Source organism: Poromitra crassiceps, assembly GCF_964638095.1.
Source record: "Poromitra crassiceps genome assembly, contig: HAP1_SCAFFOLD_263, whole genome shotgun sequence".
Classification (NCBI taxonomy): Eukaryota; Metazoa; Chordata; class Actinopteri; order Beryciformes; family Melamphaidae; genus Poromitra; species Poromitra crassiceps.
In genome coordinates, this window is record NW_028152134.1 from 248,087 (window position 1) to 275,714 (window position 27,628).

The following is a 27,628-nucleotide window of genomic DNA, read 5'->3' on the forward strand; positions in this document are numbered from 1 at the left end:
TTGTCATTTCTAAAAAAATAGATTTTTCAGGTTCGCACAACATAGTATTGCATAAGGAGTTGCTCATAATAACTCTTTTTAAATCTTTAAAGTATTTTAGTTGCTGTTCTGGGTATGGCATTGCATCCCTGAGAAGGCTACATCGGTACAGCTGGGTTTCATTCAGGTTCATGTGTAAGGATACTCATTCTACAGCGGGTGTTTATATGATATACTGTGCAAATCTATATTTTTTAATCTCTTAAATTACATAATATTCCTTTGGTTTCTTCAGTGCGGTTTGCTGATATGTCAAAGAGATAGTTACACAAATAAATGACAAAACTCATAAGCAAACAGAAATGGTGAAGTGCTGCTCATTTCAGAGAGATACCGTATTGCACAGACAGATGAGATCATCTTCACGGTGGAAGAGGTTTCTCCTGCTGGAGCAGGAGTGAGCTCATCTGCCAGGGTTAAACAAGGTCGTGAGCCAGGGGTGAGTGAGGTCGTCTGCCAGGGGTGAGCGAGGTCGTCTGCCAGGGGTGAGTGAGGTCGTCTGCCAGGGGTGAGCGAGGTCATCTGCCAGGGGTGAGCGAGGTCGTCTGCCAGGGGTGAGCAAGGTCATCTGCCAGGGGTGAGTGAGGTCATCTGCCAGGGGTGAGTGAGGTCATGAGCCAGGGGTGAGCGAGGTCGTCTGCCAGGGGTGAGTGGGGGTGAGCGAGGTCATCTGCCAGGGGTGAGTGGGGGTGAGCGAGGTCATCTGCCAGGGGTGAGTGAGGTCATCTGCCAGGGGTGAGCGAGGTCATGAGCCAGGGGTGAGCGAGGTCATGAGCCAGGGGTGAGCGAGGTCATCTGCCAGGGGTGAGCGAGGTCATCTGCCAGGGGTGAGTGAGGTCATGAGCCAGGGGTGAGCGAGGTCATCTGCCAGGGGTGAGCGAGGTCATCTGCCAGGGGTGAGTGAGGTCATCTGCCAGGGGTGAGCGAGGTCGTCTGCCAGGGGTGAGCGAGGTCATCTGCCAGGGGTGAGTGAGGTCGTCTGCCAGGGGTGAGTGAGGTCATGAGCCAGGGTGGATGGGGGCAGATCAGGGCATGGTGGGGCAGGGCAGCAGCATCAGCATGAGACACAGAGGACTGGGGCTCAGTGCCAGCCCCGATGAGTCTCTCCCTACACACACACACACACACACACACACACACACACGGGTCAAACCAATAGAACTGGAAAATAGAATGCCCATTGGTCACACTGTATTTGGGCGTGTCACAAACAAAAGGCAAAGTAAACAGAGTTCCAGTTTAGATGATGCCGTCACACTTAGTTTCTGTTGCTCCATTAAGACTGAATGGGAGGAGCTGCTTTGTAAGTGTGGCAACACCTGATTCCAGCAATTCTGGGTACATGTTGTGTTTCAGAGCTGTTAGCTACATGTTGTGTTTCAGAGCTGTTAGCTACATGTTGTGTTTCAGAGCTGTTAGGTACATGTTGTGTTTCAGAGCTGTTAGCTACACGTTGTGTTTCAGAGCTGTTAGCTACATGTTGTGTTTCAGACCTGGCTACACGTTGTGTTTCAGAGCTGTTAGCTACATGTTGTGTTTCAGAGCTGTTAGCTACATGTTGTGTTTCAGAGCTGTTAGCTACATGTTGTGTTTCAGAGCTGTTAGCTACATGTTGTGTTTCAGAGCTGTTAGCTACATGTTGTGTTTCAGAGCTGTTAGCTACATGTTGTGTTTCAGAGCTGTTAGCTACATGTTGTGTTTCAGAGCTGTTAGCTACATGTTGTGTTTCAGAGCTGTTAGCTACATGTTTGTTAGCTACATGTTGTGTTTCAGAGCTGTTAGCTACATGTGTTCAGAGCTGTTAGCTACATGTTGTGTTTCAGGCCTCTTTTGGTATGGTATGGTGTTTATTCTTAATCCCCGAGGGGAAACATGGTTTGCCACCAGAGCGAGAACAGATACAAACAAGAAACAGTAACATACAGCACAATAACAATAATACAGTGGAGAGAGAGAGAGCCTCACAAAGCAAGGCTAGCAGTGTTCATTAAAGAATTTTACAGAAGCAGGAACAAAAGATCTTCTAAATCGCTCAGTAGAGCACCGAGGCATCAAAAGCCTATTACTAAACGAACTGCGCAGGGCATTAAATACATTAAACAAAGGATGGCCTTCATAAGAAAGAATAGAATTCAATTTTCTCCTTGTTCTCTTGGCTATAATCATCTCCAAAGAATCAGGGGGAAGGCCAATCACTGAGCCTGCCTTTTTAATCATTTTGTTTATCCTATTTTTGTCCATGACAGTGAGGCTGCCCCCCCAGCAGAGCACAGCATAGAAAAGGACACTAGCTAGGATACCTTGGTAGAACACATGAAGAAGTGACCTGCTGATGTCAAATGATCTAAGCTTCCTCAAGTGGAAAAGTCCAGACTGGGCCTTCTTGAACACAGAATCTGTGTTCTTCTTCCAGTCCAGCTTACTGTCCAGGTGGACACCGAGATACTTATAAGACTGGACTATTTCTACCTCCAGCCCTTTAATAATGACAGGGGAGACTTCTGCCTTCTTCCTCCCAAAATCAATAACTAGCTCTTTGGTCTTTTCAACATTGAGCAGTAAAAAATTGTCATCGCACCAGGAAACAAATAAATCAATCTCCTTTTTATAGGCCCGATCGTCACCTTTGTTGATGAGACCAATAAGAGCAGTGTCATCAGAGAATTTCTGCATATGACACATGGCCTCACTATGTCTGCAGTCCGCAGTATAAAGAATAAAGAAAAAAGGAGCTAAAACTGTTCCTTGAGGGGCTCCAGTTTTTGTCCAGATGATATCTGATACAGTGTCGTCCAGCCTAACAAACTGAGGTTGAGGCACAAGATATCTCATGCACCAGGCGATGGTTGAATTATGCAATTTATATTGAATCAGTTTATTTGCTAGAATGTGTGGCTGGATAGTGTTGTTCAGGCTCCATCTGGGCCCTTCTTGATCTAACTTCGTTCTCTCTCTTTCTTAAAAAAAAAAAAAAACTAACCAACCTTGTACCACTAACCTAAACTTGTACCACTGTTCCTTCAGAAGTTGTAGTTGTCATAGACTGTGCTCCATAGTTGATTGCTCTATTGCTGACAAAAAATGTGTTATTGTAAGTCGCTTTGGATAAAAGCGTCTGCCAAATGACGTATGTAATGTAATGTAATGTAATGAAGGCGCTCGAAAAATCAAAGAACATTTCCCTAACAGAGTTTAAATAAACGTCTTACAAATAAAGAAAAGCCACTGTCAAATCATGCGATTTAAGTGAATGTTTTGAGCTTTGAGAGGTTTGTTCATGTTTACCCATTTTGGTGGATTGTCCCAAGATCATACAAATGATGTGATTTTTGTGAACTTAAAGGCCCAATCCGTCAAAACTCACTATTACTGACGCCGGTGGCCGTTAGTGTAACTGCAGGCAGCGTGTGAACGAGCTGACGCGCGGGCACCATACTCGCACGCGCACAAGCAGTTGCCTGGCAACAGCAGAGCTGTTCGTTGCTTTGTAACGTTAACTCATAAAAGTCACTTGAAAACGGCAACCTGGACAATTTATCGGTCAGATCAGCCTCGAGATGCCCAGGAAGGATTCTGGGTGAATTAGGGGACGTTATTGTGGCATGTTTGGTCGTGTTTTGGCTTGCGTTGACTGCGGGCAAGTCGATACTCATGTTAGCAAAAGCCAGGAAATAGCCTTCTCCCCCTGTATGTATGGTAATGCCTGGAGTTGACCAAACTGAACAATCAAACAATGTTTCATAAGCATAACAGTAACGTTAGGCATATTTAGGACTGTTAAATTCATTATCCACACAAGACGGTAACGTTATTAGTGGGGCTGGTGGTAATTTCTATAAATGTAAATGAATATTAGTTAGCCGCGATTAGCATCAAGCTAATGCTACTAGTATGTGCAGTCCCACTGCAGTCAGAGCCTGCTGGCTGCGGGAAGTGGATACTCATGTTTGCACAAGCCAGGAAATAGCCTGCTCCCCCTGTGTGTACGGTACCGTCAAACAATGTACCGTAAGCATAACAGACAGTAGGCTAACGTTAGGCATATTTCCGACTGTTAGATTCATTCATTATCAACACAAGACAGTAACGTTATTAGTGGGGCTGGTGGTAATTTCTATAAATATAGCTAAATCTATTAGTTAGCATCAAGGGGAGCGTGCCTATGTTCCCACAGCCCTATGTTCCCACAGCCCTTTCTTGACTATTTTATAGAGCAGCAACGCGTTGAAAATAGAACAGTGGCGTAACATAGAGCAGCGCGTGTGCTGCGCGTTGCATGCTGACAAGCCACGGCCGGTGTGAGACTTTACATTAAATATAATTGAATCTAAAAGGCGCGGCGCGTTTTTTTGCGCGACATACATGTTCGGTGTATTTTGGCCTTAAGGAGCTAAGTTTAGCAAAGGACGTGTCAAAATTATGCCAGAGAACAGCACATGTCCACAAGCCAGGGCTACTAGCAAACAATCAAAATAAGATTAATTTTTTATTTATTTAAATAAATAAAAATATTGCACTATTTATGCAGTTAACTCAACCTTTATTGCACTATTTATGCAGTTCACTCAACATTTTTGTGCCAGGAACAGGCAATCTGCAAGTGCTGTCCTTTGAAGACTATTTCAAGATTTATATTTCTGGCGCCAGCAACGCCAATGGATCTTTTCTCCTCTCGTTTCATGACGGTGGAAACAGAAATTCTGAACAACTAAAACCTTTCCTCCACGGTTTCCAGGGATCAAGCTTCCATGAATAGCAGCCATCTGAGCAAACACTGTGGACCACTCAGCACCAATGGGGCATGGCCGCGAATTACGATCAAAATATAAGGGGGTCGTCGGAACTACACCTCTCCACCAAATATCGTGAAAATCCGTGCTGTAGTATTTACGAAATAGTGCATTTGGTTTTTCAAACTGTCGCAATAGAAACAACTATGGACGGATCGTGATCAACAAAAAAGTGTTCCACGCAACACGCCTTCACCAAATTTGGTGCAAATTGGAACATTCTGCATCGAAACGTTTAGATCACATTGTGTTTTGTTATTTTTTGTGGTTTTTTGTCTCTTTGACCTTACTCAGTCATTCGTAGTGATGCATTGTGTAAGTTGGATTGTGAATGCCTTTTTGATTCTTCATTAATACAATAAAATAAAATTAAAAATTAAAATGCACACAGACAAAGAGTAAGTAAATCTTAGTAAACGTGGGAACATTATGAGAACTAGTGCAAACCACTTCTTGTAGTTTAGGGGGCTGGGGCCAAATCTGATATGGATGAATTGCTAACTAGTGCTAGTCATATTGTGTATTTTTTCATGATCATGTGTATTCTTGCATGATCAAAGGCACGCAAAACTTTGAGACTGGTGTGGTTGTGCAACAAGACTATTGTTGGGAAATGTGGGAACACAGGGCCTTATTTTGGAAGAAAAAAAAATCTAAGAAATGTGGGAACATAGGGCTGTGGGAACATAGGGCTGAAATCTTAGAAATGTGGGAACATAGGGCTGTGGGAACATTGGGCTGTGGGAACATAGGGGTGACCCCCGCATGAAGCTAACGACTCACCACCGCAGCTAAATGCAGTCAAACAATAATGTTCCATGACCATAAGCATAACGGTACTAACGTTAGGGTTGCATTACTTCACACAAGACGGTAATGTTAGCAGAGTTTCTGACCAGGTGGTCAGATACTTGTACTACGGAGTGACAGTAAAAATCTTGAAAATCCATTAGCAAGCAGCTAACGTTATCTGGTCAAAACCACATTACAGTAGCTACAAGCAGCAAGTTCCCTTCATGAACCGAAAACACAGTCCTGACTCTAGTTTCCCCCCCGATGTCGGTCACATTGCTGCTGTCTGGCCAGACGGGCTTCATTAGATAAATATTTATTTATTTAGTCTGGACTTTTTCTGGAGTCTGTGTTTGTTGTTTCCTTTAGCTAGCAGCTAGCGACGAGCGTAACGTTAAAAGCTACTTCAGCCATTTCCTGTTAGCGTCTAGACAAGAGACAAGCTCGACGTGAACGCGCGAGACGTCACATCCTCTAGCTGTGGCGGGAGATGCTATCCACTTCGAAACTGCGGTTTTCCATGTATCTTCTGAACGGCTGGTCGGAGAGAAACGCCCCTGGTCGCCATTTTTAACACCTTAAGTGCCATAGCCGAAATAATTCGTCTTACATAATCCAACGCTTGAGTGCCAGAGCCGAAATAACTCGTCTTACATGTTTTTTTGACGGTGGGACATCAATCAACCCCTTTTACATCTTCGAGATAACTATAGGAGCAAGAGCATGTGTGTAATCTATTTTACCGACCACTAAGTGGCGACAGAGACAGAGAGAAGCCACAGCCACGGGACCCGTACACCAAAAGCAGCCGCCTCCCGCGGAAATGGCTTGGCGATTTTACAGTCAGAAGCCCGGAGACACACACACAGAACGGACAGAGATACCCTCCCCCCAGAGCCGCGGAGCAACGCGAACACACACACACACACACACACACACACACACACACACACACACACACACACACACACACACACACCGCGGGAGCAAGCCATTCAAGGAAATGGCTTGGCGATTTTACAGTAATCCATTTCAGACTCGTCCCCGCACGCAGGCAGGCAGGCAGACAGACAGGCAGGCAGCAGCAACGCGCTTCTGACACGCCCGCTGTTAGAGCCAGGAGGAAGGAGGAGAAGACACACGGAGGGAGGAGTTTGAATGAGAGGGGTGTTTCCTGTTGTTATGGAGGAAATTACTGTTCAAAACTATTGTTTAGAATGTCTGACGGTCTTACTGATGCCAAAAATGAATGGTTAAAGTGACTGTTTCACAAAAAGCCATTTATCTCTGAATAAATTTCCAGACGCTGAAACCATGCTGTACTCAACGGCTAATATCTACATAACTACTAACTCTGCAAACTAACTCTTTTAGACAGAGAAAGCACACATTCTATTAGTTATTTTTAGATGATTGGTGTTCATGAATTCTTAACAGAAAAGAATCCTCGGCTGTTCTAAAATGAGCCAGAATCGTCAAAAACACCCCTGGCACAACTTACCTACAGGAATGAAAACATGGCTGGCACTCAATGTGTTAAGTGACGTCAAAGCGCATTCACTCAGTGCCAATAATAAACACTTTGTGCACATTTATTTCTCGCCAGAACCAACGGAATGGGCCTTTAAGTACATGTTTCTAATTTATCAATGGGCTTTTTAATTTATTTTTTTAATGATCCAAGTTGCAGTGGTTTACCTCTGAAGTCGGCAGGCCTGTCCTCCCAAGGTGACAGCACAATACCCAGGGCTTTCCACTGGTTACCTGACAGGGCTGCTTCCTGTTCAGCTGTTACTGCCACAGCCTGCTCATAGGAGAACATGCTGATCTGGTTCGGGTTAAACACCACCTGCAGAAGGTGACATGAGCCAAATGAGGGGAGGCACGAATTGTCAAGATGAACACACCAACATAGATAACAAGACATTTCGGGTCCCAGAACAAAAGCTGAATAGAACTCCATAGACTTGTTTTGTGGAAGTCAGGTCAGTGTACAGTAAACTAGTAATAATAGTCATTTAAGACTTACACTAAACTGCTCAGGTGGTATCATTGAGATAGCCAGAGGTGTGATTCCTTCAATTTGGTCCCTCACCAAAGCTGACATGGACATATCTGGAAGACCAGCTGCACAACGAGAAAGTGAAGTAGCATCAATGCTCCCAGAGCTAAACAGCCACCAACATAACTGAGTGAAAAATCACATTTAGCAGATGATCACAGAGAGGATTGTTCATATCAGGGTGCTCAACATGAGGAGAGTGGATGTGTCTTACCTGCCAGAACTCCAATCTCAATGAAGACATCAGTCTTCCAGTTACCTGTGGGTCCAAATGCAAGACTGTGTTGCAGAAGGTCGACGAGAGCCAGCAACTGGTCTGGTGAGCAGGACAGCCTCAGCTGACCCAGCCACAGCACAGCCTTACTGCAGCCACCAGGGGGAGACAGCAGGTCACACAGTAAGTAAAGGGGACAGAAGTACCACAGGAATGAGTCCGGACCTGGATGTTAACACTTCCGCCTCTTATGTGTAAAAGTCAATGGGATTTATGTGTGAGGATTTTGGTTGAATGCTTGAAATAAGGTCTGTGGTTAACAAAAGTGTATGACTTTTATGATTTTCAGTACAGAAGCGTAGGCTACAGTGCAAATGAAGCTACAGTGTAAATGAAGCATACAGTGTAAATGCGTTTTTTTATGAGATTTTCAGAAAATGCTTCAACAGTCATAAAAGCGGTCCTCATATATCTACACACACACACACACATACAGTACATATAGTGTGTGTGTGTATATATATATATATATATATATATATATATACACACACACATACAGTATATACATATATACACACTATATATAGATCTTTTTGTGAATGTACAGCCCATTTTTAAACCAGCAGTATTTATATATAATACTAGTATAATAATATTATACTAGTAAATAGATAATAATATTATAGTATAATAATATACAATATAATAGTATAATAATAATAGATATATATACACATACACTAGGGTATTCACGACTACTGAATTTTAGTAGTCATCGACTACTTCCAAATAATAGTTGACTAGTCGATTAATACCGCTGAAGATATATTTTTTTCACACAATAGAAATGATCAATTCTCATCAAAAGGGTCTCAAAAACAGCCAGTAAAGGGTTAACTTAATGTAGGCGGGACCAATGTGGAGATATGTGAAATAGCAGAGTCCTGATTGGCTCTGAGAGGCTGTTTACAAATGAGCCATTACACCCCAGCAGCTTGTCTGAGTTGGAGATAGCGACTGTTTGACTTCAGTAACAACATAGATGAGTCTTTCTGTCTATTCACCTTATTCACCACACCCACTTTTTCTCTCTTCCGCGTTCAACGCAAACGTATTTGTTCTTCCGGTTCAGCGCTAGTTGCCTACTGTGGCTAATATTAGCCGCTAGTTAGTTATGTTATATGGCAGTAAAATGCCACTGAATGACCAAATTGATATAACTTTTAACCATTTCGAGTAACACTGTTTCCATACGGATCACCAGCGTTAGTTTGTTTTTTATAAACGTGGCTATATTCATAACGTTTCTATCTCGGATGCGTTATTTTGAATCCCACATAGGTTACGCCTGGCGCAACCTAGGTGGGTTTCAGGACAAAACAGTCTCGACTCCACTAACGTCATCTTTAGAGCACAATATTCCTGGAATGCAAGTTTAACTAAACAGTTACATGTCCTCTGCATTCTACATAAAATTAAGATATTACGGGTTGTTTTATTTTGTATGTTACATACTTATTGGCCAAGATATGTTAGTTTATGGGGGAGTAATTCTGCCAGTTTAGGAGGAGAGTGTGGGCGGCCATCTTGCCTGCAAGGTTTTTGGCAAGTCTAAAACGGAAATACTATTACGAAATGACGTAATGCGGAAGCGTCCATGTGTGGGCAAAGAATAAGGTGAATAAGTACCTTCAATTCTGTTGATTTAACATGGCGTCATGTGGAAAATGAGTGTTCAAACAAATCTATGTTCAATTTATGTATTTATTCTTCACCACAGATGAACGATTAGTTGATTATGATGCATAGTGTCGACTAGTGTTTTTTTGTTGACTGTGAAAGCCCTAATATACACGTATAAACACTAGGGCTGTGAATCTTCACTAGCCTCACGATTCGATTACGATTCAGAGGGCTACGATTCGATTCGATTCGATTATCGATGCATCTCGATACATCTTAAATCAATGCATCACTTTTTTCCCCCAATATTCCCCAATGATTTATTTTTTCTCACTTTCTTTTTTCTCACTGCGTGACTACTTTTAAAATAAAAGTGCATTTGGAATTGCATTGTATTATGATCCATAATTAAAATAAACAACTGCATGTACTTCCATTATATTTTATTTGATTATTAACACATTGACTGCCAGCCGTTTTTTTTTTGCTGTAGGTAGCTTCTGCCAGGCCGTTTTTTGAGGATTCTGGCTCATTTTACAAGAGCCGAGGATTCTTTTCTGCTTGGAGTTTGTGAACACGAAGTTCACAAAAGTACTAATAGAATGTGTGCTTTCTCTGTCTAAAAGAGTTAGTTTGTAGAGTTAGTAGTTATGTAGATATTAGCCGTTGAGTACAGCATGGTTTCAGCTGTCTGAGAGTGAAAGCTGAGATAATCGCAGTTTTGTGAAATTCAATCAAACAGGCAGAACAGTCACTTTAACCATTTATTTTTGGCATCAGTGAGAGATCAGACATCCAAACAATATAGTTCCGAACGCCCTCTCCTTCAACTCCTCCCTCCGTGGGCGTGTCTAGTGGCTTTCAGCCTGCGTTTGTCACAAGCGAGTGCTCTGCTGCTGCTGCTGCGAGTTTGAGCAGCCTCCCTCCCTGGCAGCGAGTTTGAGCAGCCTCCCTCCCTGGCAGCGAGTTTGAGCAGCCTCCCTCCCTGGCAGCGAGTGTGGATAGGGCTCACTCGTCTCTTGGGTTTGAGAGCCCCGATGAAGCCCCGTGCGACTCTAGGCTTTATGCTGCCCACCCAGTCCATTTCTGGAACCCCCTACCGCAGCAGCGCGAAAGCGTTCCCGCCTACAGTATGAGAATGAGGCTCGTTCGTTTCTGGGTTTTCGGAATGCGTGCGATTCTGGCCTTTCTGCGGGCGTTTCAAAGTGTGTTTCACCCATAATATATTATGCAAATTTGCAATCCCCCGTGTGCTGCTGCTGGCGCGGCCCGAGAGCGGCGAGTCTGGTGACTGATGACTGTAAAATCGGCAAGCCATTTCCTTGAGAATGGAGGAAGCAGCCGCGGGAGGCGGCTGCTTTTGGTTGACTTTCTCTCTGTCGGGAGGGCACCGTCGCCACCTAGCTGGTCGGTAAAATAGATTATACACATTCTCTTCCTCCAATTCTGGGATAGGAGACGTAAAAGGGGTTGATCGATGTCCCACCGTCAAAAAAAAAAAATGTTTATGTAAGCCGAGATATCTCGTCCTTGACACTCAACGGTTGGATCATGTAAGCCGAGATATCTCGTCCTTGGCACTCAACGTGTTAAAAAAATAATAATAATAATAATAATCGATTCTTGACATTTGTGAATCGATGCAGAATCGTGCACGTCCGCATCGACGATGCATCTTATAATCGATTATTTTTGACACCCCTAATAAACACACACACACACGTCTCACCTGAACTCCACAGCATTGAAAAAACGCATCTCTGTTGTTTTAGCTCCACACACGATGTATCCCATCGCCACAAAAGTGCTGGAGTCCAGCTGTGAAGGTTTCTGCTTGGTGGCGTTTAACAAGCGGCTGAACAGCACAGCCAGCTAGGATGAAAGCCATGGAGAGAATGAGTGAGCGTAAAATAGCCTCAAACAGGATTGTAGGTGGATGTATTAGCAACGTACTTGTACCTTCACCCTGTATTGTATAGCATGCCAGTGCTACTTGTACAATTTGTTTCAGAAAGCGAGTGAACACACAACACAGTGGATGTAATATGTCTCCGGCTATGACCGAAGCTGATACCTGTCTGTCTGTCCAGGTGTTGACTGATCCCATGGCGTAGATACTCCTCAGCTCGGACAGACGGAGGGTGCCCAGCTCTGCTTCTGACATCTCCACCGCTAGTCCACCCAGCTGAGCGACCAGGGACGGAGACATGGAGCGGATGTGGCCATGCACCTTCATGCGCGTGTTCACGCATACACACACGCATGCATGCACACACACACACACACACACACAAAATCCCAGAGAGACCCCAGTTAAAACATGGCAGACATTTTAGCAACATTTCACATCCATAAAACCATATTCACCAACTTAAAGTCTTTATTTATTGTTTTTGAAAAGCGTAGCAAACAATATACTAAAACAATATATTCTTCCAACAATAAGAAATCTATTAAATCACCTTTGTACATTTGTACTACATGTTTTGCAATTAAAAAAAGACAACCCTAACAACTGGATTTAGGAGGGGTTTCAAATGTAAACAGGAAGTATGGAAATGTCCCATAGGGAAGAAGCCTGGAATGAAATGCATGTGTGATGTGACGTGATGTGATGTTCTCACTGTGGTAGTTCCTGCATGATGGATGGCTGGAAGAGAGTCTCACCTCTTTGACTTTCTTGAGCAGCTGTTGGCGTTGGTAGGGTGTAAGGAACGGGTCGTGGCCCATCAAGGAACGGGTCGTGGCCCCCCCCCCCCCCTCCCCCCCCTCCGGCTCTGGCTGATGGCCCTCCAGGCTTATCACCTTCCCCTCCCCCTCATCCCCCAGGCTATAGACAAGTTTCCCAGCGCTGGCCTAGGGCGGCGCCATAGCAGCCTTATATGTCCCCGGCTTCCGGTTAAGTCCACATAGCGTCCACAGCAGCCTGATGTTGCCAATAAGCTACGACTTAAATAGAGACTTATTACATCATATGTTTTCCGCCCCCTGTATGTTGAGTGTTGGTGAAAAAGAAAAATATAGCAGACACTTTCTTTACTGTAGAGCGCCGTTTAAAAGCTGCACAACAAGCAGCATCAGTCCCGCCGGCCAGCGCTGGACCCGCTGTGAGGAAACACACAGGAGGAAACCGAAATGTCAAAACAGACATCCCTTGCTAGGCCAGTCCTTTTTTTTTAATCGAGATCATGCAACAAGTAGCCTACTTCAGCCGAGGCCAGCAAGACGGCAGGAAAGAAACAGAAGCGTGCCTGCCGCCGTCAAAAGCAAAAGAGACCCGACGTAGGCTGTCAATTTAGCGGAGGTAAAAAGCCTTTTTACCTACTCGGGCGAATCAATCAATCAATCAATGGCTCGCGCTTGTTGCCCGACGCTCGTATGATGAGGAGATGAATCAAAATGCTTACCACCAATAAAGCCACATGCGAGCCGAGAACGAGTGCAGGAGAGCTGACGCAGGTGCCAGGTGTGGAGTGGGAGAGATTAAGGTGCGTAGCCTATTGCTGGAGATTCAAGTTGTGCGCTGTCTGCACTCTGCACTGACACTGTCGCACTTATTACTTTTAGCTGCGTTGTTTTTTCATCAAGGCAATGTCCAGAAGATATGGGTTCATGAATGTCTGCAAATGCAGATAGATAGGCTACAGTAGGAGTGTGCATGCATGTTGTCTGTTTCAATAACGAAAGCGTCCTTACCGAGAACGACGTGCCGACCAATTAAATATTCTTGCTGCGAAATCGGCCTCTTAATGACAACACTGGAATAATAGCCGTAATATTCATTCACAACGGGGGTAATTTGATGAAATACATAGCGTTACAACATACCCGACTTACTTTGTTGCTGTGGAGATATTGGTACGCTTCGGAGCTTTTGAGATTGTTCATCGCGTTGCCATCCACCGCCATTGATTCCTCAAAATACGCTATAATCCTGCCTGTAGTTACGTTCGGCCATTTACACATATTATCTTCCCATGTGTCCAGTGTCAACGGGTGTGGGATAGACACTCTTTCATTAGATAGGAGACTCGCAGAATGATCCCAAGTTTGCATTTTTTCGGCGGTCGCTATGGCTACTACGGTAGTACGTTACGCTTCTCCGTATTCACAAACACCGGAACCGACAGACACGATCGCGGCCGAGTCCGGAAGCAAACCGGAAGTGCCCAGGAAACTTGTCTATACCCCGTCACCCAGAGACGAGGCTACACCGCCCCTCCCCCCCCCAAAGGGCTTCAGAGCTGATGATGCCCCCCCCCCCCCCACCCACGCTGACCATCACAGCGGACCAGGTGAGGAATCAGCTTATGAGGCTACACACTAGGAAAGCAGCTGGCCCGGATGGCGTCAGCCCCATGCTGCTCAAAGCCTGTGCCCCCCAGCTTTGTGATGTGCTACAGCTGATCTTCAACAAGAGCCCGAGTCTCCAAAGGGTCCCCGTGATGTGGAAAATGTCCTGTATCGTCCCTATACCTAAAAAGCCAAGACCCTGGAGAAACTCGTCCTGGAGCAGCTCAGGCCTATGGTCAAACCATCCCTAGACCCCCTCCATTTCGCCTACCAGCCCCGACTGGGAGTGGGGGACGCTGTCATCTACCTGACCAACCGCGCCTACGCCCACCTTGACAACCCGGCCAGCACTGTGAGAGTCATGTTCTTCGACTTCTCCAGTGCTTTCAACACCATCAGGCCGGCTCTACTGGGTGAGAAGCTGACGGCGATGCGGGTGGATGCCCCCCTGGTGGTCTGGATTGTGGACTACCTGTCTGGCAGACCACAGTATGTGCGCCTGCAGAACTGTGTGTCAGACAGAGTGGTCAGCAATACAGGAGCACCACAGGGGACGGCCTTCTCTCCCTTCTTCTTCACCATCTACACCACGGACTTCACCTACCAGACAGAGTCTTGCCACCTTCAGAAGTTCTCTCACGACTCTGCGATAGTGGGATGTATCAAAGATGGCGACGACGATGAGTATCGGGATGTGGTGGCCAACTTTGTCACATGGTGTGAGCAGAACCACCTGCAGCTCAATGTGTCAAAGACAAAGGAGCTGGTGGTGGACCTGAGGAGGGTCAAGGCTCCGGTGACCCCTGTTTCAATCGACGGGGTCAGTGTTGACATAGTGGAGGATTACAAGTACCTTGGAGTGTACATTGACAATAAACTAGACTAGCTAAGAACTCTGATGCACTCTACAAGAAGGGGCAAAGCCGTCTCTACTTTCTGAGATGGCTGAGGTCCTTCAACGTCTGCCTAGTCTCTTAGAACAGACGAGTTGGCTTCCGCAATTTTCAAATGCTCTCGCCATACCGTCTGTACGTCAGACCCCCAGAACATGCACAAGGAAGTAGTGAAAAAAACCTTCAGACCGGAAGGAAGTTCGACGGAATCTGACCAATCACGACACGCGTGTCCACGAAAAATATGTTCCCCCCGGAAACTTAAACCGATGCAGGTTGCTAATGCTAGCAGTGCTTTAGAATTACCATGGAAGCTACGCCGACGAAACCGGTGAAATAAGACCCTGATAGACGTAAACGATGTATCCGCGGCTTGGAGGAACCTCGTGCAAGACGTGAGTTAAAGAAAGTGATGAGGTAAGTTGCTAACGTTACTGAGCTTATCGTTCGTCTTACTAATCAGCGTTAGCTAACGATAGCTACAGCAGTATACAGCTAGTTAGCTAATGTTAAATTCTGATTGGACGAATGAGCGGAAGTCCCGCCTTTCAACTTCCTCTTCCGTTTGGTGCATGATTCTCCCCCACGAAGTACAGACTGTATATAGCTGCATCTGCCGGATGTAGATAAGACAGTCTGTTTTAAGAGACTAACGTCTGCCGGACCATGCTGAGGATGTTCTGAGTCGGTAGTGGCTAGTGCCTTCCTGTATGCTATTGTGTGCTGGGGCAGCAGGCTGAAGGCAGCGGATTAGTGTTAATTTCGTCGACGAAAAATGTTAGTCGACTACCTTTTTCCCCAAGACTAAGACGAGACTAAAATGTTCAGACTTTTAGTTTCATTGACTAAGACAAGACTAAAATACTCAAACTTTTAGTCGACTAAAACTTGACTAAACAAAAAGACGATGAGGTTGAATAAATATGATAAAAACTAACAAGGACATTTGACACAGGACTAAGACTACGACTAAATTTAAAAATAGACAACAAAATTAACACTAATTATAGACTGTTTCCCCCCCTCAATGCAGCAGTTCAGTTTCCTGTGTTGCAGCATCATAGATCTAGCTGACATTTAGCTGTCTGAAAAACATTTGCAGTAGTTACAACAGAATCCACCCAGTCTTAGCTAAGGGTCTTATCTATATGTGTATGAAGCATTGTGTTCCCAAAATGTACAGCTACTTGCTTGTCTACATTATATCCAGAGAGGTCTGAGTGCTTTCCACACAGCACAGCCAGCCTCCCTCCATTCTCCCCTCAGCTGCGGGCTGAGCAGGGACTGTAAATATGCCGACACTGGCCCGGGTGGGCAGGGTCAGCATTAATTTCCCTGGGAAAGAGTTGCCAACACTGCTTCGAAATACCATTACTAGTGAAGCGCATCAGCAGATTCAACAGTTTTCATTGACTAAAACTAGACTAAAATGTGAACAGTTTTTGTTGACTAAGACTAGACTAATATACTTATGGTTTTATTTGACTAAGCTGAGACTAAAATGCTCAAACTTTTAGTCGACTAAAACTTGACTAAATAAAAACAGGATGAGGTTGACTAAATATGACAAAGACTAACAAGGACATTTAACACGGGACTAAGACTAAGACTAAATAAAAAAATAGCCGACAAAATTAACACTACAGCGGATGCCAACAGACTCAACAAACTGATCCGTAAGGCCAGGGACATTGTGGGGCTGTATCTGGGCTCTCTGACTGCGCGCACACACCTACACACACACACACACACACACACACACACGCACGCACACACCTAAACACACCCACACACACCCACACACACACACACACACACACACACACGGTTGAATGCTCTCATTTAGGACACTTCATGCCCAAAAGAACATGTGGGACCAAGTAAAAGTTAGCTTTCCTGCTCAGGACTAGACAGGAAGTGGTGCGATTTTGCTGCGTCAAGTTACCTACTGTATGAGTTAACCAGGGTGAGACAGGAAGTAGAGCGATTTTGCCTTCAGAGTAAAAGCTTAGATTGTGAAACTTTTTTCAGATTTCCCCTCCATTTGTACTTGGCCAATTTCCCCCTGCTCTGCTGCCCAGGGTCACTGCTCCACCCTCTGCCAATCTGGGGAGAGCTGTAGACTAGCACCATGCTTCCTCCAAGACATGCCAGCCGCTTCAGGACACATACCCTTAATCTGGCTTCCCACCCGCAGACCCATTGCCCGACACCCGACTAATCCGGGGGCGCGAACCTGCGACCCTCGTGTTGGTAGGCAGGGAATCTACCGCTACACTACCTGGACGGCCTAGATTGTGAAACTTTTGAGAAAAGTTGGAAAATAAAGCTGGGCTGTGCAGAGCAACAGAAATTGTTTGAGAGGTATAAAAGTATAATGTAATAATATAAACGCACCACACACTGTCCAGTCTTCAGAAAGTAATACAATTATTTATCTATTATGTATTAATTTAATTTAATTAATTAAAATGTATTTATCAATGTCCTTTGTTGCTCTGTAAAGCACTTTGCACAAGCACTGACAATTGTTTAAAGGGCTTTAGAGATGAATTTGACATAGTTTTCAAAGCTATCTGGTTTTACCTTTGGAGAAAATGAGGAGTTGGAAGATCTCTCTCTGGAGCATTCTGGGGAAATGAAAACACCAGCATGTACACTTTAACTTTGAAATAACCACTAAATAAAGATTGTGAAATAAACTCCTAAGTGTATTACTAATAAATGCCACTGGATGAATTAGAGTACCAGTAGTCATGTGTCAATAGAAGTTTAGAAGACACCTACCCCCTGCACCCAGGGGTGCTGGAGGACCTGAGCAGCACTGAGACGCAGAGTGGGTGCTGGAGGAGCTGAGCAGCACTGAGACGCAGAGTGGCATCCCAGACCAGCAGCTTGGATATGAGGTCCTTGGCTCCCTCTGAGATGTGAGCCCAGTCCTTGTCTGGAAACTCATACTTGCCCTCCTGGATGCTCTCAAACAGGTGACTCTGAGGAGAGATAATATCACAGAAAATTAGTTAATATTGTTCATATATCACAGTTTCGTAGTGTTACAGTCATCCCCCTTTCGCATGTAGATATGATCAATATTTATGTCTTTGTTGTGGCTGTTCATCTTTTGATCTTATGGTGTCTTTTTGTCCATACGGGGCTTAAAATGGCGTCTGCCTCGGCCCTCGAGAGGTCAGTCTGGTACGCACAGCCACATCACCTGTGGACAGTTGATATTAGTGTCTGTCTCATTTTGCTTTGCTTTGTCACTTTTGTCCTGTCTCGTGTTTATGGGACCCCTTTGATCACGTGAGGACGGTCCTGGATCGCCTCACGCAGGATGCTTCTGGAGGCCACATCAGCTAAAGCCTCCAACCTATAGTAGCAGACTCCAAACTAATTCAACCCTACTCCTCCTACTACATTAAGAATTTGATCGATCAATCTATGTTAACCGATTAATCGACAATGTAGGCAAAATGTAACTTTCACTGCTCATACAGTGGAAGAAGAAAGCCAAGCTAGCAGACACAAAGTCCAGGGTGGAGAATTACACCCAAAAAGACAACAGTCATCATTGTAAACATTGTAATACAATGTTGAAATATCTCACGCCCACAATAGTCCATGGGCCAAGGCTGAAATTTTGACATATCGGTACCACCTGAGGTGACCGCACGATTTTGTTATTTTTGTCTTCCTACATGTCTCTAGTTTATATTTTGGTATGATAACCCTTCCGATTTGGTAGCTTAAGGATAGTTATCACTCTGTAAACAAACCTACCCCCAAAAAATGACAAAACCCTGATTTCATCATATCTCTGAACCACACATGATAACGCAGAAAATGTGATGTCTACCCCTATGTTTTCATGGTCAGGGATTACAATGACACTCTATACAACATCATAAACTGTTCACATGAATAGTTAATGGTGAATTCAGTGATGTTTTGGTGAATTCAGTGGTGTTTTGAGAAAGATACAATGCAATTAGTCCATGGGCCAATGGTGAAATCGGTACCACCTAAGGGGACCGCGCACTTTTTGTATTTTTGTCTTCCTACATGTCTCTAGTTTATATTTTGGTATGATAACCCTGCCAATCTGGTAGCTTATTGATAGTTATCACTCTGTAAAAAACCTTCTCCATATAAATGACAAAACCCTGATTTCTGTGTATTAGTCCAGATGATATGTGAAAATCATGTTCACTTTTTCATAAAAGCATGAAACTTGGTACGCATATAGTTTGGGGCCCCGTAAATCTTCAGAAATTGAGCCATCACAAAAATGCTTCGTGGTGGCCATTTTAATTCCGCCATAAGTGAATTATGTAGTTTGCATCATATCTCCTGAATCACACATGATAACACAGAAAAGGTGATGGCTACCATATAGAACATCATAAACTGTTAAAGTAACTAATCAATGGTGAATTTAATGACGTGAGAAGGAAATCACAGTTTCTGATAACTGATGCTATAACCTCAATTCCATGACCACTCTCTGGCTAACATTTTTTGATGAGTAATTTGGGTCAGGGTTACTTCTATGGGCCTTTTGTTAAAATAGCCCCCAGGCCCCTCCCAAACATCCTGCGACTTTCTGCCAGACGGCCAAATCCAAGATGGGGTTTACCATTTTTAGAGTAAGGACGGAGATTAACAATGGTGAATTATAGCTATTTTAATTGCAAATTCATGCCTACCAAACATGGTTTAGTATTGACAATTATTGTGTTTTGAGGGTAATTTCATAATTATGTTAGTCTCGCTGGCCAGCCTCCCCTCCCTACCGGGAGAGGATAGCATCAGTTATCAGATACTGTCATTTCCTTCTCACAACGTCATCAAATTCACAATTGATTAGTCACTTTAACACTTTATGATGTTCTATGGTATCATTGTAATCCTTGACCATGAAAACGTTGGGATAGACATCTCCTTTTCAGTGTTAGCATGTGTGGTTCAGGAGATATGATGCAAACTATGCTTATGGCAGAATTAAAATGGCCGCCACAAGGCATTTTTGTGATGGCTCAATTTCTGAAACTGTACAGGGCCCCAAACTATAAGCGTACCAAGTTTCATGCTTTTACGAAAAAGGGAACATCATTTTCACATATCATCTGGACTAATACACAGAAATCAGGGTTTTGTCATTTATATGGGGGTAGGTTTGTTTACAGAGTGATAACTATCCTTAAGCTACCAAATGGGCAGGGTTATCATACCAAAATATAAACTACAGACATGTAGGAAGACAAAAATAACAAAATCGTGCGGTCACCTCAGGTGGTACCGATTTTTGCCTTGGCCCATGGACTATCTAGGACCAAATAGAAATGGAACTGTGTCACATGATCTTGCATGCAAGGTCAGTGTTTGTTACATGTATGCTAAAGACACGTCTGCTGCAATATCCCACTGATCCCTTCCTCATGTTGGTGTTCATCACACAAGCCAAGGTCACTGTGGGTTTCCTTTCTTACACTAGCAGCTTCAAATATATCTTGGTATAAACAGTGAAGTCTAAATGTAACAGAGGTATTCGTCATTGCAAAATGGCACCATCTACTGCATACAGTAGATCTAACACCTATTTTCAGCATCCCAATGCTGCATCTGACCGTAATTGCCACGATGCAGTGGCATGGTGGTCTGCAACAGCATTGGGGTCAATTCAATCAATCAATCAATCAATTCCAATGAAACATTGGAAGTGAATTGGAATTTCAGGAAGTTTAGTGAAATTAATATTTTTTTTCTTGCCGGATATCTGAGATTATACTGAATATCATGCAATGTTAAAACATTTATCAAGTATTTAACAAGTATCAGCTAGTCAGATACACTAACTTAATTAGGTACAGTGTTCTTGAAGCGGGGCGCAGCGTCGAACGAGATCCGGCACCCAGAGCAGCAGCATCACCAGCTTTTTCTCTCTAAGTCCTGGGGGTCAACAACTAAACAAAAAAACGTAATTTAGCCACCTAAAACAACGCCCACCTAAACAAATCGATATCCGTGTACATGCACGCTCTATTTTGACAATTTTCAGCGCTTTACTTTTCCGCAAAACAGCAGTTTCATTCGGCACTGCTTTTTCTCCCAACCGTACAACTACCGTATTCCTCCGCTAAAAGCCTGCACAGAGCACAGAGCCGCGGTTTACAAAACAGGAAGGCTTAGAAGAGAGATAAAACACTGACTTACTTTAGAGACAACAAGTCACCTGGCCTCTCTGGTCTGGGACGTTTTCCACAATTTATCCTGGGAATGGTGAAAAAGGTCTGCAGCCAGGGCACCCAGGCATTTAGACAGGAGGCGCATCTCTCTGCCTGTTCACTTCACTCTCTGCAAAAGTTCCTCTTCTGTATTCTCTCTGGTTCATAATTGTATCCTCTTGTCACCAAGGTGAATGGCATATCATCCTCGCTATCAAAATCACTCATAAGACAAGCTAGGAAGATCATTGCTGACCCCTCTCATGTCTTGTATTCAGAATACGAACTGCTTCCATCTGGCAGGCGTTACAGAGTCCCAATCAAGAACAAAAAAAGACACCTCAACAGATACAAATACTCTTTCATCCCCATATCAGTCAGTCTCCTAAACTCAGGTCATAGGTAATGTATTGTTGATTGTACTGTAAATTATTGATGTTTGCACTTTGGTTGTGTGTTTGCACATGTCGGCACTGGTGTGCTATGCACTATTGTTTTTTGTTGTTGTTTTTGTTATGGCACTGTGTACCTATGTGGCAGCCTGTATGTCCAAGACAAATTTCCCTCGGGACAAATTAAAATAATCTTGAAATCTTGAAATAATCTTGAATCTTATTAGGCAAATCCTTCAACTAGGCAACACCACGAGACAGACTGAACAGGACTCCCTCGTATGATATGAGATGATCTTTGCGGTTGGTGTAAACTTAGAGGCCATCTGATGAAGCGCATCACCTCACACCTCCTGACAGACTGAGCTGAATCAGTTGTACACCGGGGCAGATAACCCGCAAAGAAGTTGTGTAAACGGGTGAATCATGGAAGTTGGAAACCCTCATTAGTGTTATGCTTGCCCCTGTCTTTACCCTGCCTTTTTGACACAAAATGGCCCCCGTGAAAAGGGTGTATTGGAGCAAACGAGTCAGAGAGATAACATTAGCGTCCCTTACTTAGCCTCTCAGCTGTAATAAACCTTTGCGAGTGACTGTGTATGTAGCCTGCCTGCATGTATGTGTTTACGTCACGGGTGACGGGTCGGGCTCTTATATTAACGCGGCTAACAGCTAACGGCTAACGATGTGACAACACAGTCTGTTGAGTGGGGAACAGAACAGACAAGATGGTGTCCCAGTACCTGGACAAAGACAGTGAAGAAGATGACGGTGATGATGGCGGTGAGGAACATGTCTCTCATGGGGAAATGGTCCTTGTCCAGCAGGTAGCACAGGGAGAAGGCGATGGCTCCTCGCAGGCCACCGTAGGCTATAATGAACTGGTCCTTGGTGGTCAGCTTGACGATGTGGAACTTGTTGATAACGTAGACCAGAGCAACCACACCTGGGAAGGACAATGTCATGAGAAACTGGGTTTGAGTGTGTGTGTAACAGATTTGGGTCAAATACTGTAATATTTGCTATTTTTTTTGCCTATTTAGTTGCCAGAGTTGACCATTTAGGGCCATAGAATGGGGCTGTATCATAAAACTTACTGGCAGGTTTAGAGTAACGTTAGGGGCAGATACCGTCACGGTAGGGTGCTTCAAAATGCGAAATATTGGGAAGCAATTTGCAAATTTTGCATGACCCGTTTTCTCCATTCTTCCACCCATTTTGGTCACGGTCTATTGTAAAAATGAACGTTAACTAATGAAAATTATCATTTTGAAAAAGAGAAGATGACCATACACGTCACATAAACGTTTTAGCAGGTGCTGGAGTGTAGCAGAGATAAAGTAGCCTAAAGAGAAGGCTGCTGCCACCAATGCTCCTATATATTTATCTTACAGAGCATTGATAGGTCTTCATCAGGTGATGATCACCACTGACCAATTCATAATCTCAGTCAGTGACATCATAAACATTTGGTTTACCATGCCCAACATCATCTGCCATTCTAACATGTCTCTGCTGCCCATTGACAGATACAGACTCAGAGGCAGACTGTTGCATATGTCAAGCTTAATTAACATGTTGGTTGTGATTGGCTGTGATCACCTGTGTTGCAGCTGACTAATAACTAATGTGGATCCATCATGGTATTCACAATCATAATTCATAATTTTATGAATCGGGGTAAATTACCGTGGTGCAGATTTTGCGTGCTGCTGTTCTGTCACTGCAGAGTTTTATGAATTAGCCCTAATAAAAGTCAAATGACTTTTCTCTCTGATTGTGTGTTTTAATAAGCTACTCTATGTGAGATGGCTCCGTAGGCACTGAAGTGACCACAAACCCACTGACCGCTACAACTTAAAAACGGTTTTCCATCACAAGCTCTCCCATCACATGATGTGTGTGGCAGTATCTTGTGATGAGCTCGTGACTCTTGGCAACAACCAATGAAGTCACAGACAGACAGTATATCATCAAAAAAATCACTACAAGAGTGACGGTAGCAGCACGCCAAAAATTGAGATGCAAGACTTCAGATTTCCACTTTCTTTTTTTATTGAGGGTCAACGCGTTTCGGCATATGTGCCTTCATCAGAGCATGCTCTGCTCTGATGAAGGCACATATGCCGAAACGCGTTTAAATGCAAATTAAAACACCCTGGCCTTTTTATCTCTCTTATTCTTTTGAGCGGAGTGGAGCGGTGAGTGCGAGCGGGTGAAATCTGTATCGAGCGGGGAGCGGTCTGGAGCGGCCGTGAGCGCTGGAGCGGGTGGAAAGGACCGCTCTGGGAGCGAGGAGCGGTAATTATCACCGCTCCGCTACCCTAACCCTCTGGTGTATATATATGTATATATATATATATATATATATATATATGCTCTGCTCATTGCTTAACATATTATGTACAGTACTTGCTCTATAGTGAACTTTGTGACAAACGTGTTTCATAAGAAGCTATTCACTTGACTTGTGCATAGATTATCAACGGCAGTCCACCATGACATCATGTTTCCGTTTGAATGTATATCTTAACACACCCCCGCCTGCCATCACATATACGTTCAGAACGTTTGGAAAGCACTACAGTAGAGCTGACCTATGACCCGTGCCACCAGACACAGGATGACAGTGACCGTGACGAAGGTCCAGTTCCAGGAGTGCTGTCCGTCCACCGTGGCCACGCCCAGGAAGTTGAAGATGAGCGTCTCGCTGACGCTGCTCCACATCTTCAGGAAGTACTTGATGGTGGTGTGGGACTTGTGGGATATCTTGGCCTCCACGTAGGGTCGCATCACTGCCCCGCATGCTATCAACCTGTAAGGACAAGGGACAAGATGCTAATGCCTTTTGCATCAGTTGAATGGATAATAAAGTGAGTGAACATTTGATTGTTTTATGAGATTTGAAAAGTTTCCTAACTCCTCAGAAAATGTTCGCTCTTCTTTCTGAATCTAGCTTTGATGGTCTTAGTATAAAAGCAAACATTATCAAATCACTGATTATTGCTTCTGAGAATAATATGGGAACAGCAGTGTTTCCCCTAGAAAAATTTCAGGCCTGGAGGGATTTCGAAATGTACCCCGACCGCAACGATGGGGGCCCTCACTGGCGACACTAAACTTTTAGCTAACCTGTTCGCATCCATGTACGCAATGGCATCCCAAGTATCATCATACTATTATGGGATGCGATGCGAACAGTTGTATTATGGGATGTGCGTTTCCCAGGCAACGACACACGTTGACACGTTTTGGAACAGCGCTGCACGCTGGCACAATGCTCCTAAAAGCAAAATGCTTATTGTTTTTAATGATTTGGCATCTTCTATTACTGTCAACACTGTCAACACCAGCATTGTTGTATTGTAATAATATGCCATAAAGGTTTATTGAAATTTTGGGGAAAGCAGGAAAAAAAATCAATCTTTTTTCTGGCCTGGCGGGGGCGCCGTTGGCCTGGAACACACTGGAACAGGCAATCTGAACAAAATAGCATTTTCAACTCTTCTCCAGCAACAAAGGGGAACAGTGATGTCAGAGGTTACTGCATAACAAATTGCTCCAATTTCCAGCCTAAGTTCCATTCTGATCAGAAAACACACACGACAGCCAGAGAGAGACGTCCCCATCCCAGTCTGGTAACCACTTCTACTATCATGTCAAAGATGCATTCTGATCAGGAAAACACACACGACAGCCAGAGAGAGACGTCCCCATCCCAGTCTGGTAACCACTTCTACTATCATGTCAAAGATGCATTCTGATCAGAAAACACACACGACAGCCAGAGAGAGACGTCCCCATCCCAGTCTGGTAACCACTTCTACTATCATGTCAAAGATGCATTCTGATCAGAAAACACACACGACAGCCAGAGAGAGACGTCCCCATCCCAGTCTGGTAACCACTTCTCCATCATGTCAAAGATGCATTCTGATCAGAAAACACACACGACAGCCAGAGAGAGACGTCCCCATCCCAGTCTGGTAACCACTTCTCCATCATGTCAAAGATGCATTCTGATCAGAAAACACACACGACAGCCAGAGAGAGACGTCCCCATCCCAGTCTGGTAACCACTTCTACTATCATGTCAAAGATGCATTCTGATCAGGAAAACACACACGACAGCCAGAGAGAGACGTCCCCATCCCAGTCTGGTAACCACTTCTACTATCATGTCAAAGATGCATTCTGATCAGGAAAACACACACGACAGCCAGAGAGAGATGTCCCCATCCCAGTCTGGTAACCACTTCTCCATCATGTCAAAGATACATTCTGATCAGGAAAACACACACGACAGCCAGAGAGAGATGTCCCCATCCCAGTCTGGTAACCACTTCTACTATCATGTCAAAGATACATTCTGATCAGGAAAACACACACGACAGCCAGAGAGAGATGTCCCCACCCCAGTCTGGTAACCACTTCTACTATCATGTCAAAGATGCAGAGGCCGAAAAACTAATGTCATCCAAGTTGCATAAGGCACTACAGCTGCTCATCATTCCACCTCTACAGCAATATTGGATTGCCTCAGGAGGTCCCTGAAGACCATCAAGGACACAAACCACCCCCACATGTGAACCACATGTTCTCCCTGTTACCCTCAGGGAGGAGATACACTGTCCCAAAAGCACGCACAAATCGCTTGAGGGACAGTTTCTTCCCGCAGGCCACGAGACTCCTTAACATACACAAATAAACTCCCAACAATCATGTAGTAGCTGTACTGCAGCTGCTACCATTACGTATGTTTAATTCTAATTAGGTCTATGCTATTTGCACCTGTGCAAACAGAATGTTTAATTATTAAACATTATTATAATTATGTTTAAATTATGTCTATACTATTTGCACCTATGTGCAGTGAATATGTCACTGTTTTTTGGCTTGTTTTATTGCTTGTTGTGTCTCTTGTTGTTTTTGCACTCATATGCCCTGCTATTTTGCACTATGTTGTAACGGAGTCTACAGCACAAGAATTTCACATGTGATACTTGTACTACGGACTGGAGTGACAATACAAATCTTGAATCTTGAATCTTGGATTGGCTATAAGGGCATGAGGGAGGGGTGAGAAAAGGAATTGACACTGGGAAGCTGTTTCATGACTCTTATATCAGGGGCTCAGGGGCTCCTGGCCTTTCAACAGACTGTCCTTGACTGAGCGTCTCCGAGGTGCTCTTTTAAGAGAGGCATTAAATAGACCAATGGCCACAGGCAGGAATGATTTCCTGTGCCTCTCCGTATTGCATCTAGGTGGAATCAGTCTCTCACTGAACGTACTCCTGTGTTTGACTAGCACGCCGTGGAGTGGGTGTGAGTCGTTGCTCATGATGGAGCGTAGCCTGGACAACGTTCTCTTCTCTGACACCGCAGTCAGAGAGCCCAGATCCAGCCCCACAATGTCCCTGGCCTTACGGATCAGTTTGTTGAGTCTGTTGGCGTCCGCTGCCTTCAGCCTGCTGCCCCAGCACACAATAGCATACAGTGCTTCCCCACCTGGTTCTACAAGTCCTGGATCTCCCGCTGATGTTTCTCATCCTTGATTTTGGAGATGAGCTCTTGGGTCAGCATCCACTCCTTCGCCCCCTGCTCACTGCAGAGGTCAAAGTAGTGGATTCTCTCCTCCTTCAGGCGTGTTGTCAACCTAAAAGAGACAGGCGAGCAGTGAAACTGTGGGTCAGGCAATTTATACATGAATGAATAAAAACAGCTTCATCAGAAGTCCTGTCGTTTTTTCTGAGTCACAAATGAGAAATGGTCTCTTGTCGTACAACCAGCACTCATGAAAAGAAATGAAAAAAGAAGAGAGACTCACATTCCCTTCAAGTGTTTTGAGTCCTTAGGTGCTTACCTGTTGATCTCTAGCTCCTGTTCCTCACGCTGTCCTTTCAGCTTCTCCAGACTGCGTTTCAACTGGATGTTCTCAGTCTGTATAGATAGATGGTTACAGAGTGAGATGAGAAACAGTAAATGTACAGTATGAAATAGGCCACGCCCATCACGGGGGAAAAGCACAGTTCATTTCCACACACCAGTGTCATTTTCCTTGAATTAAACATAGCTAAAAGCTGTTGTGTGGTGGGCTGCGCAGACAACAAATGTAAAAAAAAAATCGCCAGTTAACATTTTTTTGTACTCCCAAGGAAAACAAGGAAGCCATTGAGAATTGGCAAGAAGAAAAATGTGGATGTTGCTGTCAATGAAGTAAGTTGGAGTGTTCATCTTCCGCAT

At 44.3% G+C, this 27,628-nt stretch overlaps 1 protein-coding gene across 2 annotated transcripts; it reads right to left on the reverse strand.

Moving 5' to 3' along the window:
- Nucleotides 1-950: 950 nt before the first annotated feature.
- On the reverse strand, nt 951-27,369 carry LOC310770928 (stereocilin-like). Of its 2 annotated transcripts, none has more exons than XM_083663627.1 (9): nt 22,129-22,263; nt 17,557-17,759; nt 17,356-17,399; nt 11,658-11,813; nt 11,313-11,455; nt 7,898-8,046; nt 7,651-7,748; nt 7,320-7,470; nt 951-1,147 (listed from the first exon to the last, which is right to left on the reverse strand). In XM_083663627.1, exons 2-9 carry the CDS (start codon nt 17,723-17,725, stop codon nt 1,065-1,067), a joined length of 993 nt encoding a protein of 330 aa, XP_083519753.1. In that variant the 5' UTR covers nt 17,726-17,759; nt 22,129-22,263; the 3' UTR covers nt 951-1,064. The 2 variants fall into 2 exon arrangements, with proteins under 2 accessions (XP_083519753.1, XP_083519754.1); XM_083663628.1 differs by lacking the exons at nt 951-1,147; nt 7,320-7,470; nt 7,651-7,748 and adding exons at nt 23,983-24,200; nt 26,894-27,041; nt 27,249-27,369 and having other exon boundaries at nt 7,956-8,046; nt 22,129-22,331.
- Nucleotides 27,370-27,628: the final 259 nt, after the last annotated feature.